Genomic DNA, 16,792 nt, shown 5'->3' with positions numbered 1-16,792 from the left:
TGTTTTGTTACTTTGAGTTTTCTGCTGCTGACCTTATTGTAAAATGCCTGTTTAATATTCTTGAGAAGCATAATTCATGGTAGATTCTTCTAGGTGTTTGTCGGCAGGTTCTGATCTTTTCGGTTGTTAGGACTGTCGCTTGTTTGATTCTTATAATCAGGTCCTACTACAATTTTGCTTGCTGCCAATAGCTGAACTTTTTCACATTTGCTTTCCGAATACTTGTGAATCAATGTCGTCATTATTCGTGAAATTATTACTCAAGTTTGTTAGTCTTTCCTTTTGGTTTTGGCAGGTTTTCTCCAAAGCTCCAATCAGTAGAGAATTCATAATATTTGTGTTTGTCACGTGTAGTAGTTATTTCATGCATTTCCTACAGCACTGGGGATTTGGGAAAGAATACTCTGCTTTATATGGTATATTAGCATGATATGTAGTCTTTGTCCGAACCTATGGTGCATGTATGACCGACCATTTTGGGTTGGAAATAATTATAACAAGCGGATTAGGTCAAGTAATAGTTATTGGATTATGAGTCCAGATATCGTATCCACATAGATCCATGTTTAGATACTAAAATGTGAATTATTTTTTCTAATTTAGGTTGAGATGATATAAATTAATTATAATTAAATGAAACAATTTAAATAAATTAACTAAAGCAAAAAATATAAAATATTAATTTAGACAAAAATTCAAATTCTTTAAAAATGTCTAAGACACACAACAGTATCGAGACAAGTTTATAATCTACGTCTCATATTCAAATTCAATAAATTAAATAATTAATTCACAACAAAATTCTCAAAATTACTTATTAAATATTCGAATTAATAAACCTAATTAAATATAATATTCGAATTATTTTTAAATGAATTTAATTAGATTCAACCACATTACGTCACTGTAAAATTTCATTTTTTCAACCTAAAGTTGCACCTTGAAACCAAATATTATTTTCAGTCAGTTTATGTAATGTCCGAGATTTTAGTTTGATACTTTTGAATTGTTATATATTATGAATAAGGAGATGGAAGAACAGACGTGGAGAAGTGACATTGCAAATTAAGTTTATTGACAAAGAGAGAGACCGCACCCGCGCCAAGAAGTAGACCACACCCGCGGTGTAAGGGCAGAAAGTGGATTTTCGATTTCAATAGCCACCGCACCCGCGCTTAAGCTTCTACCGCACCCGCGCTTGGAGGGCAGTAGGGTACGTTTTTGGGGCAGAACGTGCACCGCACCTCTGATATTATATCTGTGATGTTGAGATTGACGTGGTTATCGAGACTGTATAGTTACCTTAATTTTCATATTTTTTATAATCAGCAATCATGGGCCAAACAAGCTTCTTAGCTAATAGTTGACAGAAACTGTTGCTTGTATATGTATATTTGAAAAAGGTTGTACATTAAAATAGTGAAAAAAAACACAATAATATATTTCTTCCATAAGATGATGACTATCTACACTAGCATGGTATCGGAGAAGAGATCCTCGCTGTATTCATAATCTGTCGCTAATGTGCGACGATTTTCAATAAATCGTCGCTAATTAGCGACGGTTTAATGAAAACTGTCGCTAAAAATGTTGAAAAACCTAATTCGCGACGGTTATTATTACACTGTCGCTAAGTAGCGACAGTTCCTTAAACACGTCGCTAACTAGTGAAGGTTTAATTATACATGTCGCTAATTTGCGACGGTCCTAAAAAACTGTCGCTAGTTAGCGACGAAAACCGTCGCTAATGAGCGACGATTTCGACCTTCGCAGAATCAGATCGGCGACAATCCTAAAACACTGTCGCTAGTTAGCGACGAAAACCGTCGCTAATGAGCGACGATTTTAACCGTCGCAGAATCAGATCGGCGACGGTTTCAGCTGTCGCAAAACGAGATCGGCAACGGTTTTTCTTAAACCGTCGCTAATTGCCTATAAAAATCATCACATCCGCAACCTTTTCTCTCAAACCTTAACTTCATTTAACTTCTGTCAAATTTTTTCTGTGGAGAATTTCAGTCTCGAAATATCAGGAGGTAAGTTTCATCTCGTGTTCGTATATTGAATCGAGAGATTTAATTTATTTATAGATCATTTACAAATTCAAAAATTTTAATTTAATTAAATGGATACTTGTATTTAAAAATATGTATATATTTTCAAATTACAAAAAACAATTTAAAAAAATCGCAAAGTTAGCAACGGTCTCTCATAGAGATCATCGTTAATCAGCGACGGTTCTGATTAAACAGTCAGGTTTATTCCCATAATCTAATATAGAGTCAAAATTTTTATATTATCTAAATTGAGTTTTTACCCTTACAAAAAAAAAATTTTAATTTTTTTTTTTCAATTTAAAATATTTTTTTTCAAATTAACAAATTTTATAAAAGTACCTCATTATTTTAGTATATTTTTTAGGAATTGTCGGATTTAATAAAAGTATCCTATTAAATGTTTTTTTACATTTGGTTTAAGTTCTGTTATTTTACAAAAAATTAGAATTATTTTATCATTTTATCTAATCTAAATAATAACAAAATAATGAATTTACATATATATAGTTTTAATAAAATTCCTTATATTTCTAATATTTGTTTTTTTTATATTCAAAAAAATTAAAATATTTTAAGATAATGAAAAAATTATGTAAAAACCATAGAAGCTTGTGACCGTAAATCACAGGAACTGGTCTTCTTCGTCATTTCCTTCTTTGCGAGATTTTGCTTTTTGAGCTATTTTTTACATGAAGAATGAATCATTCATATATGTATAGGGATTGGCGTGGTTACAATTAGGGTGCAAGAATTTTGTGTGTTTTCTTTTATTTATTCACTGATGTCTATGTTCGATTGATCCTTGATTGTATTTGTGATAATCGTTATAACTTACCGTTTGAAATTGTTTGAATGCTTCTGAAATCCACTGTTTCTATTTAATTGTCAATTAAGCAGTTGTGGGGATCAAGAGGAGTAAAACAACAGCAATGGAGGAGCAATTCATACACAGAGTGCCGCCACCTGTTGCAGAGAGGATAGAGCGGCTGTTGAATGACCCCGCTTCTTCTTCCGAAGACAAGTCCATGGATTTATCCTTTTCGGGTTGGTCTCACAGTAACTCACCTTCTATTCACCCTCGCCCAATATCGTGATTTTTTAAGCTTCCAAACTCTTTTTGTGGATTGGTATCACAATTACAGGTTTTAACAATTCCATTAGAAAACGAACTCGAAACCTGTAAAATTAAAGACTAAGTCAGTGTTGTGGAATTTTGGCCTTGCCTGCGTGGGTTATTAATGTTTTCTAGGAGACTGGACTTGATACTCCATTTAACTTTTTGTATGTTTTAGAGATTAGAGACTATGCATGTAGAACCCGTAAATGGGACTGCGTATAAGCCATGCATAATTCTAGTATTTAAAATTAAAATGATCTTTATTTTATGAGTATTTAAATTCTTTTCTTTAAATTTATTTATTTTACGCAGTAGCTTAATTGTTATCTTTTTAGTAAAATAAGTGAGGCCGGACTGGAGATGGAGTATTGATATAAGTTAATAAAGACTTATTTAAGAAGTGGTAATTTAGCATGTTAGTAAATATAATTTAAAAAGTTGGCATGCATGCAAGTTATTAAACTTCTTTGGTATTTTATTTAATTGTTTTAAAGCATTAAATGCATGTTTATTTCATTAATTTATGTTTAATTATTTTTATGCACTTTATGCATAATTCATGCATGGAAGAATTTAATTCATGAAATTTTAAAAGTTCACGTATTAGGATTTCTAGGTGCATTTCACGTTTGATCGAGGAACGGAGACCGGAGAATTTTCAAGAAATTATTTTTATTACACGATCTATTGTTATAAATTAAGTTAAAATATTTTTAAGGTTATTTTTCAAAAATGGGAATTTTTGGGTATTCTTACCCGCATGATTTTAATTCTTAACGATACGCGAATTTTATCGATTCGGGAGACTTTTTAAGGGTTCGGCTAATATTTCAAATCTTTTCAACACGAAATATTTTTCGGGAGTGCGTTTGGATTTAATGAGCTTACTTTTAAGTTTGTTGAGCTTAAAACCCTTTTAAAACTTTTAAAATGCAAATTTTGGCCATAAGCTAATCTTACCTATATAAATAAGCCACTAATTATCTATTTAACCTAAACCTAGTCATTAGCACCCCACTAACCTAATTCAGCCGCCCACCCTCCTCCAATCAGCCTCCTCTTTTGGGTATTCCACAGCAGCAAGATTCGGTGCTCCATTCTTCCTCCAAGCTCAAGCTTCGTGTCACTTCGAGCCTTTGTACATCAAATATTTAATCAGGCACGCTATGTATCTCCTTTCTCATCATTTACACCATGATATATGCTATGATATATGCTGTTATTTTCGGTTTTTCATGACAAATTCGTTGGTCATTCATGAAGCATCATATTTTGAAAGTTTTGACATGAACTTGCATGTTTTGATGCTCTCACGTTTTCTTGCATCTTTGTGAAAGGGGGCTGCTGATCCACGAGTTTTGGGTGACCAACACGTCATGGATGATGAGATATATGAGTTAGAGATGAGATCTAGAGGTGTGGCTTGAGGACCGATCGGGTTTTAAGGGAGTAGTGAACTGTGGGGCTAGTTCGGGCAAGGAGGGAAGGATCGGCTGCTAGGGGGCCGAACCGAGCCATGGTACAGCCCCTAAAGGGCCTGAAACGTGGTTCACAGTGGCCCATACACAGCTGGTCACGTCCAGAGGGTTGATCGCGAGGTGCGGGGTCGGGTAGGCTAGCTCGGTTGTGGAGATTACGGTCCCTAGTGGTCTTGCTCACGATGTAGGTTGCATGGTGGGTTATCCATGGCTCAAATAGGTCCAGTGGGGTCTGGTCAAGGGTTAGGAGGGGCTGAGCACAGCTGGTCTCGTACCATGGTCGGATCGAATGCTCGGGTAGCTGTTCTTGGAAGGGGACTGTCGAATGATTGCTTGGGGAGAGTTCCATGATCAGTAAGGCAGCTAGGGCTGGTCCATGAGGTCTTGGTGAGTTTGGTTGGAGTCCAGCAAGGGTGTTTAAGTGCTGTACCAATTAGCTTGGAAGATGGGACCGATAGAACTAAATTTAGTGCCTAGGATCTTTTGTTTTAATTGGTGGGGTTGCTTGATTTTCTTTTCAGTCGCGGTCCAGGTTATTTTTCGAAAGTTTAAGGGCTGGTTTGTGAGGTTTTAGGGCCTTTTTAAATGTATAATAACTGTGGTAGAAAGTTGGGAAAATTTGGTTAAGTTTTCGAGTCGATTCGGGTTAAAACCGGGACCTCGGTCTAAGTTTTGAAACGAATCAGTTAAATTATGGATTTAGCTCGAGTTTACGTCTAAGAATAGTTTTAAATATGTTTTGGGACATTTTAAAGAGTCTGCTAAGCTTCGGGTCAATTTTAGAAGTCCAGGGTTGAAACGATAATTTTTGGGATTCCAGGGACAAAATGGTCATTTTGCACCAGGGGTGAGGTTTTGGTCCTGGCAGCGCCCTGAGCACAAATCATGATATTTTTAAATGTTCATGCATCACGTTTACGATTTTTACGCTATTATAATAATTATGGTGCATGCTTGGTTTAAAGGAATTAAGAGGGAAAAAGTGAGAAAGTGAAGAGCATTCCGTCTCCGCCGCGCCGCGTCGTTATTTTGTTTGTTTTCTGTCAAAACAAAACCAAGGCATGTATATATCTTCTTTCACTCTTCAATCAAGCCATATAGGTATTTTTAAATATCGCAAGTACATGATTTTGATGCAAGAAGATCGAAATTGTTCATATTTAATGATGTTATCTAATTATATTACGTGCAAAAATATTCATTTTGAGATTTATGCGATATTGTTTGTGGTCACTTTACTATCATGATTAAATCCGGTCGCCAGTTACCGGTCCGGTCGTCAGTTACCGGTTATGAGAGTATTACTAAGTCCTGTCGCCAGTTACAGGCCCGATCGTCAGTTACCGGTCAGTTCAGTTGTTTCACTCAGTACTGTGGCAGTAGTCTTATCAGACGTACATTACTAAGTCCTGTCGCCAGTTACAGGCCCGGTCGCCAGTTACCGGTCAGTTCAGTTCAGGGACCACATGCGTAGACCATAATCTCACCAGAAAATTATTACAAGTTATTTCATGACAGGGCTCCAAGGAGCAAACATTTTCACTATGATTTTCAGTTCAGTTATGCACGTATTATAATTGCTCATGACAAGTTATTTTCACATTATGCCTCATGACATGATATTTTTATCCCATGCAAATTTTACTATATTATTTACTTGTTATTTACGATATATGCATGCTGAGTCTTTAGACTCCCTAGACTTGATTGTTGTAGGTACTGATGATATCAGGACCGAGGGCGGGGACCAGTAAGCCAGCTCGAGTCGACAGTAGTGGAACCCGAGGACCTCATTTTCAGCACTTACGATTTTTTTATGCTCAAACATTTTATCTCTTGTTGAATTATTTTAAATTGTTACTTTGCAAACATTAAATTCTTCCGCTGCTATTTTTAAACATTAACATTATTTAACAGTTTATTTTATGAATTTGATACTTCATTTAGTTTAAAAGAAAATTTTTAATTTTTCCGCAAATTTTCAAGCATGAATTTTCGGGCCTCTACAATGCATTTCGATTAGATCTCGTGTTTCCTATAAGTTGAACTATGCATTTCATTTATAGAGTCATTTGTCTTAGATGGGATTGAAAGAAATGTAAAATGAAATGATTTCATAGCTCTTTGAGGTAAAAGACGTTTTCCTTCTATTGCAATTATTTTAGTGAGTTGGTCATTTACTCATCCTGCTTGCTATTGGTCATTCTTCAAGCACAAAAAAAGAAGAAGTAGAATGATTTATTTTCGCTTTTTAGCTTTCAACTAATGGTTCTTTTCATAATATTTTTTTTTATTTTTAATAATCCATCCTGGAAATTTACCGCTAATGTCATCCTTGTCTTCAAAATATGGTGGTCATCTAAATCCTTTTTGTTATAATCTTCTTTCAGTTTTATCGCTGTTTTCACATGCCAATATATTTGCTGAAATGAAAATGCATTTACAAATGAAAACTGGTTGATTATTTTACAGATGTCATTTCATACCACCCGTGAAGTATTTACTAGTGTCCTAAAAAATTAACTCTTTCCGAATGAACTCTCTTTTTGGGAATCTATGTCACTCTCATATTTTACCAATAACCAAGCCTTCGAGGAGTAACTAGCAAAATGACCAACCCTTTTTGCTGATTAGTAATTCCTGGTTTATAAAGGAAACTTTGGGGATGTTTACAGAGTACCATTGAATTCGAATTTAATGTTATATCAATTGGTTTGCTGCTATATGGCTTATCTTTATGTCAGAGGATGGAAGGACTGGCAAATTCATTATAGGAAATGACCAATTCCCTGCTTCTCTCTTGGATCTTCTCACTGTTGTGGAATCATATAAGACTTATGACGACAATGTGTTGATCAAAACTGCAGACATTGGTCAAGTAGGTGTACTTCTCCTTATTAGTTATCAATCTTGTCTGCTTTAGCTGTGATTAGGTTTGTTAACTATAGAGAGTTGTGCAGATGATAATGGTGAGAGAGGACAACGACAATATTCCTGAATCATTAGAGCACAGACATGGCCTTACACAACCAATGAGGGATGCTCGGATGAGAAGATTCCGCAGAGAGCCAGATTTAAATGTGCTAGTAACTTTAAGCCAATTTAAATTTTATCTGCCGCTTTATATTAAGTTTTTTCCTGAAACAGACCATAGAGTTTCATTACTAGGTGTTCTATAAGCTTTTGTTAATTATTTAACATTGTCGTAGCTTGATTCTAGTTTACATTGTAGAAGTCAAAGGAGAGGAATTGTTGAACATATGACACATTGTATAGAGTACAATGGGGATTTACATTCCAATAATTAGGGGATATAAAAATCCTATTGTTTCAAAAATAGAGAATAAAAAATCCTATCTGATCACCTAAATTATTCTTATCCGATATATACAAATTTAAATTTTAAATTATTTGTACAACGTGTTTGTGAACCATTATTTTTTAATTTTGTGCTATGTCTCTGTTTACATTTTGCAGCCTGAGGTTGTACGTCGTGTAGAGAAAGATTTACAGAAAATCATGGCTGGTGGAACAGTTGAGAATATTGATATCCTATATATTTTTTTACACACTCTCTCTACTTCTCTCTTTGTTTATGTTTGTGTTTGTGTTCTGTGTCTTTTTGCGGTGTGCGGGTTTTTGGGCATGATGATTGCACGAGTGCATGAGTTCCTGGAAAGTTACTGTGGTGTAAGGAAAACCCAAATCATATACCAAAATACTCATCACCAGTTTCTTTTGAAAAGTCTAGTTATGTAGATTTTGATTCTCTAGTTGTAAATCTCCAGAATCCATCATATGGACAAACACCTTTTTATTATAGTGTACTTATCAAATTCTTTTTTTTTAGTTTAGAGCCTTTGGTAACAAAGAACTCTATTAATCCCTGTAAGTCACCAAAATTGGGATGCTATGTTTCATTAAATGCTTGTGAGTTGACGACTCTATTTCCGCACTCCTTGACCTTTTGATTACGTGTTGAAATGGCTGAGCAAGATGAATATTATGAAAATGCCCGTAGTGCAAGTAAGAAATCAACTGCTGCACCTTTAGCAAAGCCCGTTGTGCCTGAAGCTGGGTCGATTGGTGTGGAGCCTGATGGGAGTGATTCTGATGACACTGATGACTCGATCTGAACCAAAGGACTGTCAGGATAATGTGGATGTCTCTCCTTAAACCTGTGATGTCTTCAATGGCCTTCAGAAAATTCTGTTTCTATCTCCTCTATAGCTGCAAGTGAAGTAATTGATGGTTTTCTGTTGTTAATATATTGCAGCTTTTTTCCGGAATTATGCTCCCCGTAAATGGAATGTGATAAACTTGAAAATCGATAGTTTTATGGATGATATTGCATGTCCATTGATTTGTATTTGAATTAGACTGATTTTTGTATTTTTGACATGAGATGCATGAATTTTGTTGTTGAGCCCCAAGTGTAGCTTAATGTGCTTTGCTGTATAAGTGGAGAAAAATATCTATTTTTCTTTTTCTGTAATGTATATATTTTGGTGTTCAATGCTACGCAGCAAGCAGTTTGTTTGCCAATGTATTTGTTATTTTCCTGTCTTTCGCCCACCTACTCAGCAACTCCTATGTATGTGCAGCGAGCTCTGTTATTGTTTTCTTGGTACGGTGGGGTTCATCATTTATCATGGAAAAAGATTTGGTCGATCAAAATTTTAGAACTTTCAAGTATTATATTAGCCTATAGATGTGCATATCCTTTATAAGATGTTTTGTTACTTTGAGTTTTCTGCTGCTGACCTTACTGTAAAATGCCTGTTTAATATTATTGAGAAGCATAATTCATGGTAGATTCTTCTAGGGGTTTGTCGGCAGGTTCTGATCTTTTCGGTTGTTAGGACTATCGCTTGTTTGATTCTTATAATCAGGTCCTACTACAATTTTGCTTGCTGCCAATAGCTGAACTTTTTCACATTTGCTTTCCGAATACTTGTGAATCAATGTCGTCATTATTCGTGAAATTATTACTCAAGTTTGTTAGTCTTTCCCTTTGGTTTTGGCAGGTTTTCTCCAAAGCTCCAATCAGTAGAGAATTCATAATATTTGTGTTTGTCACGTGTAGTAGTTATTTCATACATTTCCTACAGCACTGGGGATTTGGGAAAGAATACTCTGCTTTATATGGTATATTAGCATGATATGTAGTTTTTGTCCGAACCTATGGTGCATGTATGACCGACCATTTTGGGTTGGAAATAATTATAACAAGCGGATTAGGTCATGTAATAGTTATTGGATGATGAGTCCAGATATCGTATCCACATAGATCCATGTTTAGATACTAAAATGTGAATTATTTTTTCTAATTTAGGTTGAGATGATATAAATTAAACAATTTAAATAAATTAACTAAAGCAAAAAATTTAAAATATTAATTTAGACGAAAATTCAAATTCTTTAAAAACGACTAAGACACACAATAATATCGAGACAAGTTTATAATCTACGTTTCAAATTCAATAAATTAAATAATTAATTCACAACAAAATTCTCAAAATTACTTATTAAACATTCGAATTAATATACCTAATTAAATATAATAGTCGAATTATTTTTAAATGAATTTAATTAGATTCAACCACATAACGTCACTGTAAAATTTCATTTTTTCAACCTAATGTTGCACCTTGAAACCAAATATTATTTTCAGTCAATTTATGTAATGTCCGAGATTTTAGTTTGATACTTTTGAATTGTTATATATTATGAATAAGGCGATGGAAGAACAGACGTGGAGAAGTGACGTTGCAAATTAAGTTTATTGACAAAGAGAGAGAGAGAGAGACCGCACCCGCGCCAAGAAGTAGACCGCACCCGCGGTGTAAGGGCAGAAAGTGGATTTTCGATTTCAATAGCCACCGCACCCGCGCTTAAGCTTCTACCACACCCGCGCATGGAGGGCAGTAGGGTACGTTTTTGGGGCAGAACGTGCACTGCACCTCTGATATTATATCTGTGATGTTGAGATTGACGTGATTATCGAGACTGTATAGTTACCTTAATTTGCATATTTTTTATAATCAGCAATCATGGGCCAAACAAGCTTCTTAGCTAATATTTGACAGAAACTGTTGCTTGTATATGTATCTTTGAAAAAGGTTGTACATTAAAATAGTGAAAAAAAACACAATAATATATTTCTTCCATAAGATGATGACTATCTACACTATCATGGTATCGGAGAAGAGATCCTCGATGTATTCGTAACCTGTCGCTAATGTGCGACGGTTTTCAGTAAACCGTCGCTAATTAATGAAAACCGTGGCTAAATATGTTGAAAAACCTATTTCACTACGGTTATTATTGCACTGTCGCTAAGTAGCGACGGTTCCTTAAACACGTCGCTAACTAGTGACGGTTTAATTATATATGTCGCTAATTTGCGACGGTCCTAAAAACCTGTCGCTAGTTAGCGACGAAGTCGGTCCCTAATGAGCGACGATTGTAACCGTCGTAGAATCTGATCGGCGACAATCCTAAAAAACTGTCGCTAGTTAGCGACGAAACCCGTCGCTAATGAGCGACGATTTTAACCGTCGCAGAATTAGATCGGCGACGGTTTCAGCTGTCGCAAAACGAGATCGACGACGGTTTTTCTTAAACCGTCGCTAATGGCCTTTAAAAATCCCCACATCCGCAACCTTTTCTCTCAACTTCTGTCAAATTTATTCTGTGGAGAATTTCAGTCTCGAAATATCAGGAGGTAAGTTTCATCTCGTGTTCGTATATTTAATCCTGAGATTTAATTTATTGATAGATCATTTACAAATTCAAAAATGTTAATTTAATTAAGTGGATACTAGTATTTAAAAATATGTATATATATTCAAATTAAAAAAAACAATTTAAAAAAATCGCAAAGTTAGCAACGGTCTTTCATAGAGATCGTCGCTAATCAGCGACGATTCTGATTAAACAGTCAGGTTTATTCCCATAATCTAAGATAAAGTCAAAATTTTTATATTATTTAAATTGAGTTTTTACCTTTACAAAGAAAAAAAATAAAAGAATTTTTAACTTTTTTTTTTCCAATTTAAAATATTTTTTTTCAAATTGACAAATTTTATAAAAGTACCTCATTATTTTAGTATATTTTTTACGAATTGTCAGATTTAATAAAAGTATCCTATTAATTTTTTTTTGACATTTGGTTTAAGTTCTGTTATTTTACAAAAAAATTGAATTATTTTATCATTTTATATAATCTAAATAATAAAAAAATAATGAATTTACATATATATAGTTTTAATAAAATTCCTTATATTTCTAATATTTGTTTTTTTTATATTCAAAAAAATTAAAATATTTTAAGATAATGAAAAGATTGTGTAAAAACCATAGAAGCTTGTGACCGTAAATCACAGGAACTTGTCTTTCTTCGTCATTTCCTTCTTTGCGAGATTTTGCTTTTTGAGCTATTTTTTACATGAATAAGGAATCATTCATATATGTATAGGGATTGGCGTGGTTACAATTAGGGTGCAAGAATTTTGTGTTTTGTTTTCTTTTATTTATTCACTGATGTCTATGTTCGATTGATCCTTGATTATATTTGTGATAATCGCTATAACTTACCGTTTGAAATTGTTTGAATGCTTGTGAAATCCACTGTTTCTATTTAATTGTCAATTAAGCAGTTGTGGGGATCAAGAGGAGTAAAACAACAGCAATGGAGGAGCAATTCATACTCAGAGTGCCGCCAGCTGTTGCGGAGAGGATAGAGCGGCTGTTGAATGACCCCGCTTCTTCTTCCGAAGACAAGTCCATGGATTTATCCTTTTCGGGTTGGTCTCACAGTAACTCACCTTCTATTCACCCTCGCCCAATATCGTGATTTTTTAAGCTTCCAAACTCTTTTTGTGGATTGGTATCAGAATTACAGGTTTTAACAATTCCATTGGAAAACGAACTCGAAACCTGTGAAATTAAAGACTAAGTCAGTGTTGTGGAATTTTGGCCTTGCCTGCGTAAGTTATTAATGTTTTCTAGGAGACTTGACTTGATACTCCATTTAACTTTTTGTATGTTTTAGAGATTAGAGACTATGCATTTCGATTAGATCGCGTGTTTCCTATCAGTTGAACTATGCATTTCATTTATAGAGCCTTTTGTCTTAGATGGGATTGAAAGAAATGTAAAATGAAATGATTTCATAGCTCTTTGAGGTAAAAGACGTTTTCCTTCGATTGCAATTATTTTAGTGAGTTGGTCATTTACTCATCCTGCTTGCTATTGGTCATTCTTCAAGCACAAAATAAGAAGAAGTAGAATGATTTATTTTCGCTTTTTAGCTTTCAACTAATGGTTCTTTTCATAATTTTTTTTATTTTTAATAATCCATCCTGGGAATTTGCCGCTACTGTCATCCTTGTCTTCAAAATATGGTGGTCATCTAAATCCTTTTTGTTATAATCTTCTTTCAGTTTTATCGCTGTTTTCACATGCCAATATATTTGCTAAAATGAAAATGCATTTACAAATGAAAACTGGTTGATTATTTTACAAATGTCATTTCATACCACCCGTGAAGTATTTACTAGTGTCCTAAACAATTAACTCTTTCCGAATGAACTCTCTTTTTGGGAATCTATGTCACTCTCATATTTTACCAATAACCAAGCCTTCGAGGAGTAACTTGCAAAATGCCAACCCGTTTTGCTGATTAGTAATTCCTGGTTTATAAAGGAAACTTTGGGGATGTTTACAGAGTACCATTGAATTCGAATTTAATGTTATATCAATTGGTTTGCTGCTATATGGCTTATCTTTATGTCAGAGGATGGAAGGACTGGCAAATTCATTATAGGAAATGACCAATTCCCTGCTTCTCTCTTGGATCTTCTCACTGTTGTGGAATCATATAAGACTTATGACGACAATGTGTTGATCAAAAGTGCAGACATTGGTCAAGTAGGTGTACTTCTCCTTATTAGTTATCAATCTTGTCTGCTTTAGCTGTGATTAGGTTTGTTAACTATAGAGAGTTGTGCAGATGATATTGGTGAGAGAGGACAACGACAATATTCCTGAACAATTAGAGCACAGACATGGCCTTACACCACCAATGAGGGATGCTCGGAGGAGAAGATTCCGCAGAGAGCCAGATTTAAATGTGCTAGTAACTTTAAGCCAATTTAAATTTTATCTGCCGCTTTATATTAAGTTTTTTCCTGAAACAGACCATAGAGTTTCATTACTAGGTGTTCTATAAGCTTTTGTTATTTATTTAACATTGTCGTAGCTTGATTCTAGTTTACATTGTAGAAGTCAAAGGAGAGGAATTGTTGAACATATGACACATTGTATAGAGTACAATGGGGATTTACATTCGAATAATTAGGGGATATGAAAATCCTATTGTTTTAAAAAATAGAGAATAAAAAATCCTATCTGATCACCTAAATTATTCTTATCCGATATATACAAATTTAAATTTCAAATTATTTGTACAACGTGTTTGTGAACCATTATTTTTTAATTTTGTGCTATGTCTCTGTTTACATTTTGCAGCCTGAGGTTGTACGTCGTGTAGAGAAAGATTTACAGAAAATCATGGCTGGTGGAACAGTTGAGAATATTGATATCCTATATATTTTTTTACACACTCTCTCTACTTCTCTCTTTGTTTATGTTTGTGTTCTGTGTCTTTTTGCGGTGTGCGGGTTTTTGGGCATGATGATTGCATGAGTGCATGAGTTCCTGGAAAGTTACTGTGGTGTAAGGAAAACCCAAATCATATACCAAAATACTCATCACCAGTTTCTTTTGAAGAGTAGATTTTGATTCTCTAGTTGTAAATCTCCAAAATCCATCATATGGACAAACACCTTTTTATTATAGTGTACTTATCAAATTCTTTTTTTTTAGTTTAGAGCCTTTGGTAACAAAGAACTCTATTAATCCCTGTAAGTCACCAAAATTGGGATGCTCTGTTTCATTAAATGCTTGTGAGTTGACGACTCTATTTCCGCACTCCTTGACCTTTTGATTACGTGTTGAAATGGCTGAGCAAGATGAATATTATGAAAATACCCGTAGTGCAAGTAAGAAATCAATTGATGCACCTTTAGCAAAGCCCGTTGAGCCTAAAGATGGGTCGATTGGTGTGGAGCCTGATGGGAGAGATTCTGATGACACTGATGACTCGATCTGAACAAAAGGACTGTTATGATAATGTGGATGTCTCTCCTTAAACATGTGATGTCTTCAATGGCCTTCAGAAAATTCCGTTTCTATCTCCTCTATAGCTGCAAGTGAAGTAATTGATGGTTTTCTGCTGTTAATATATTGCAGCTTTTTTCCGGAATTATGCTCCCCGTAAATGGAATGTGATAAACTTGAAAATCGATAGTTTTATGGATGATATTGCATGTCCATTGATTTGTAGTTGAATTAGACTGATTTTTGTATTTTTGACATGAGATGCATGAATTTTGTTGTTGAGCCCCAAGTGTAGCTTAATGTGCTTTGCTGTACAAGTGGAGAAAAATATCCATTTTTCTTTTTCTGTAATGTATATTTTTCGGTGTTCAATGCTACGCAGCAAGCATTTTGTTTTCCAATGTATTTGTTATTTTCCTATCTTTCGCCCACCTACTCAGCAACTCCTATGTATGTGCAGCGAGCTCTGTTATTGTTTTCTTGGTACGGTGTGGTTCATCATTTATCATGGAAAAAGATTTGGTCGATCAAAATTTTGGAACTTTCAAGTATTATATTAGCCTATAGATGTGCATATCCTTTATCAGATGTTTTATTACTTTGAGTTTTCTGCTGCTGACCTTACTGTAAAATGCCTGTTTAATATTCTTGAGAAGCATAATTCATGGTAGATTCTTCTAGGTGTTTGTCGGCAGGTTCTGATCTTTTCGGTTGTTAGGACTGTCGCTTGTTTGATTCTTATAATCATGTCCTACTACAATTTTGCTTGCTGCCAATAGCTGAACTTTTTCACATTTGCTTTCCGAATACTTGTGAATCAATGTCGTCATTATTCGTGAAATTATTACTCAAGTTTGTTAGTCTTTCCCTTTGGTTTTAACAGGTTTTCTCCAAAGCTCCAACCAGTAGAGAATTCATAATATTTGTGTTTGTCACGTGTAGTAGTTATTTCATACATTTCCTACAGCACTGGGGATTTGGGAAAGAATACTCTGCTTTATATGGTATATTAGCATGATATGTAGTCTTTGTCCGAACCTATGGTGCATGTATGACCGACCATTTTGGGTTGGAAATAATTATAACAAGCGGATTAGGTCAAGTAATAGTTATTGGATGATGAGTCCAGATATCGTATCCACATCGATCTATGTTTAGATACTAAAATGTGAATTATTTTTTCTAATTTAGGTTGAGATGATATAAATAAATTAAAATTAAATTAAACAATTTAAATAAATTAACTAAAGCAAAAAATCTAAAATATTAATTTAGACGAAAATTCAAATTCTTTAAAAACGACTAAGACACACAAAAATATCGAGACAAGTTTATAATCTACGTCTCAAATTCAAATTCAATAAATTAAATAATTAATTCACAACAAAATTCTCAAAATTACTTATTAAACATTCGAATTAATAAACCTAATTAAATATAATAGTCGAATTATTTTTAAATGAATTAATTAGATTCAACCACATCACGTCACTGTAAAATTTCATTTTTTCAACCTAAAGTTGCACCTTGAAACCAAATATTATTTTCAGTCAATTTATGTAATGTCCGAGATTTTAGTTTGATACTTATGAATTGTTATATATTATGAATAAGGCGATGGAAGAACAGACGTGGAGAAGTGACGTTGCAAATTAAGTTTATTGACAAAGAGAGAGAGAGAGACCGCACCCGCGCCAAGAAGTAGACCGCACCCGTGGTGTAAGGGCATAAAGTGGATTTTCGATTTCAATAGCCACCGCACCCGCGCTTAAGCTTCTACCGCACCTGCGCATGGAGGGCAGTAGGGTACGTTTTTGGGGCAGAACGTTCACCGCACCTCTGATATTATATCTGTGATGTTGAGATTGACGTGGTTATCGAGACTGTATAGTTACCTTAATTTGCATATTTTTTATAATCAGCAATCATGGGCCAAACAAGCTTCTTAGCTAATA

General features: G+C 34.4%; 2 protein-coding genes across 2 annotated transcripts; both read left to right on the top strand.

Annotated features, from left to right (window-relative positions):
* Positions 1-1,990: 1,990 nt before the first annotated feature.
* LOC140837373 (transcription initiation factor TFIID subunit 7-like) lies at positions 1,991-9,086 on the top strand. The gene is made up of 6 exons (XM_073203507.1): positions 1,991-2,036; positions 2,955-3,101; positions 7,397-7,530; positions 7,613-7,732; positions 8,130-8,199; positions 8,628-9,086. Exons 2-6 carry the CDS (start codon positions 2,987-2,989, stop codon positions 8,786-8,788), a joined length of 600 nt encoding a protein of 199 aa, XP_073059608.1. The 5' UTR covers positions 1,991-2,036; positions 2,955-2,986; the 3' UTR covers positions 8,789-9,086.
* Positions 9,087-12,114: 3,028 nt separating this feature from the next.
* On the top strand, positions 12,115-14,829 carry LOC140836201 (transcription initiation factor TFIID subunit 7-like). Its single transcript, XM_073201591.1, has 5 exons — positions 12,115-12,460; positions 13,453-13,586; positions 13,669-13,788; positions 14,187-14,256; positions 14,669-14,829. Exons 1-5 carry the CDS (start codon positions 12,346-12,348, stop codon positions 14,827-14,829), a joined length of 600 nt encoding a protein of 199 aa, XP_073057692.1. The 5' UTR covers positions 12,115-12,345.
* The last annotated feature ends 1,963 nt before the right edge of the window (positions 14,830-16,792 follow it).

The sequence above is a fragment of the Primulina eburnea genome, chromosome 7 (genome assembly GCF_022965805.1).
Source record: "Primulina eburnea isolate SZY01 chromosome 7, ASM2296580v1, whole genome shotgun sequence".
Lineage (NCBI taxonomy): Eukaryota > Viridiplantae > Streptophyta > Magnoliopsida > Lamiales > Gesneriaceae > Primulina > Primulina eburnea.
Note: the sequence above shows the minus strand (reverse complement) of the source record. Positions and strands in the feature narration are given on the sequence as shown.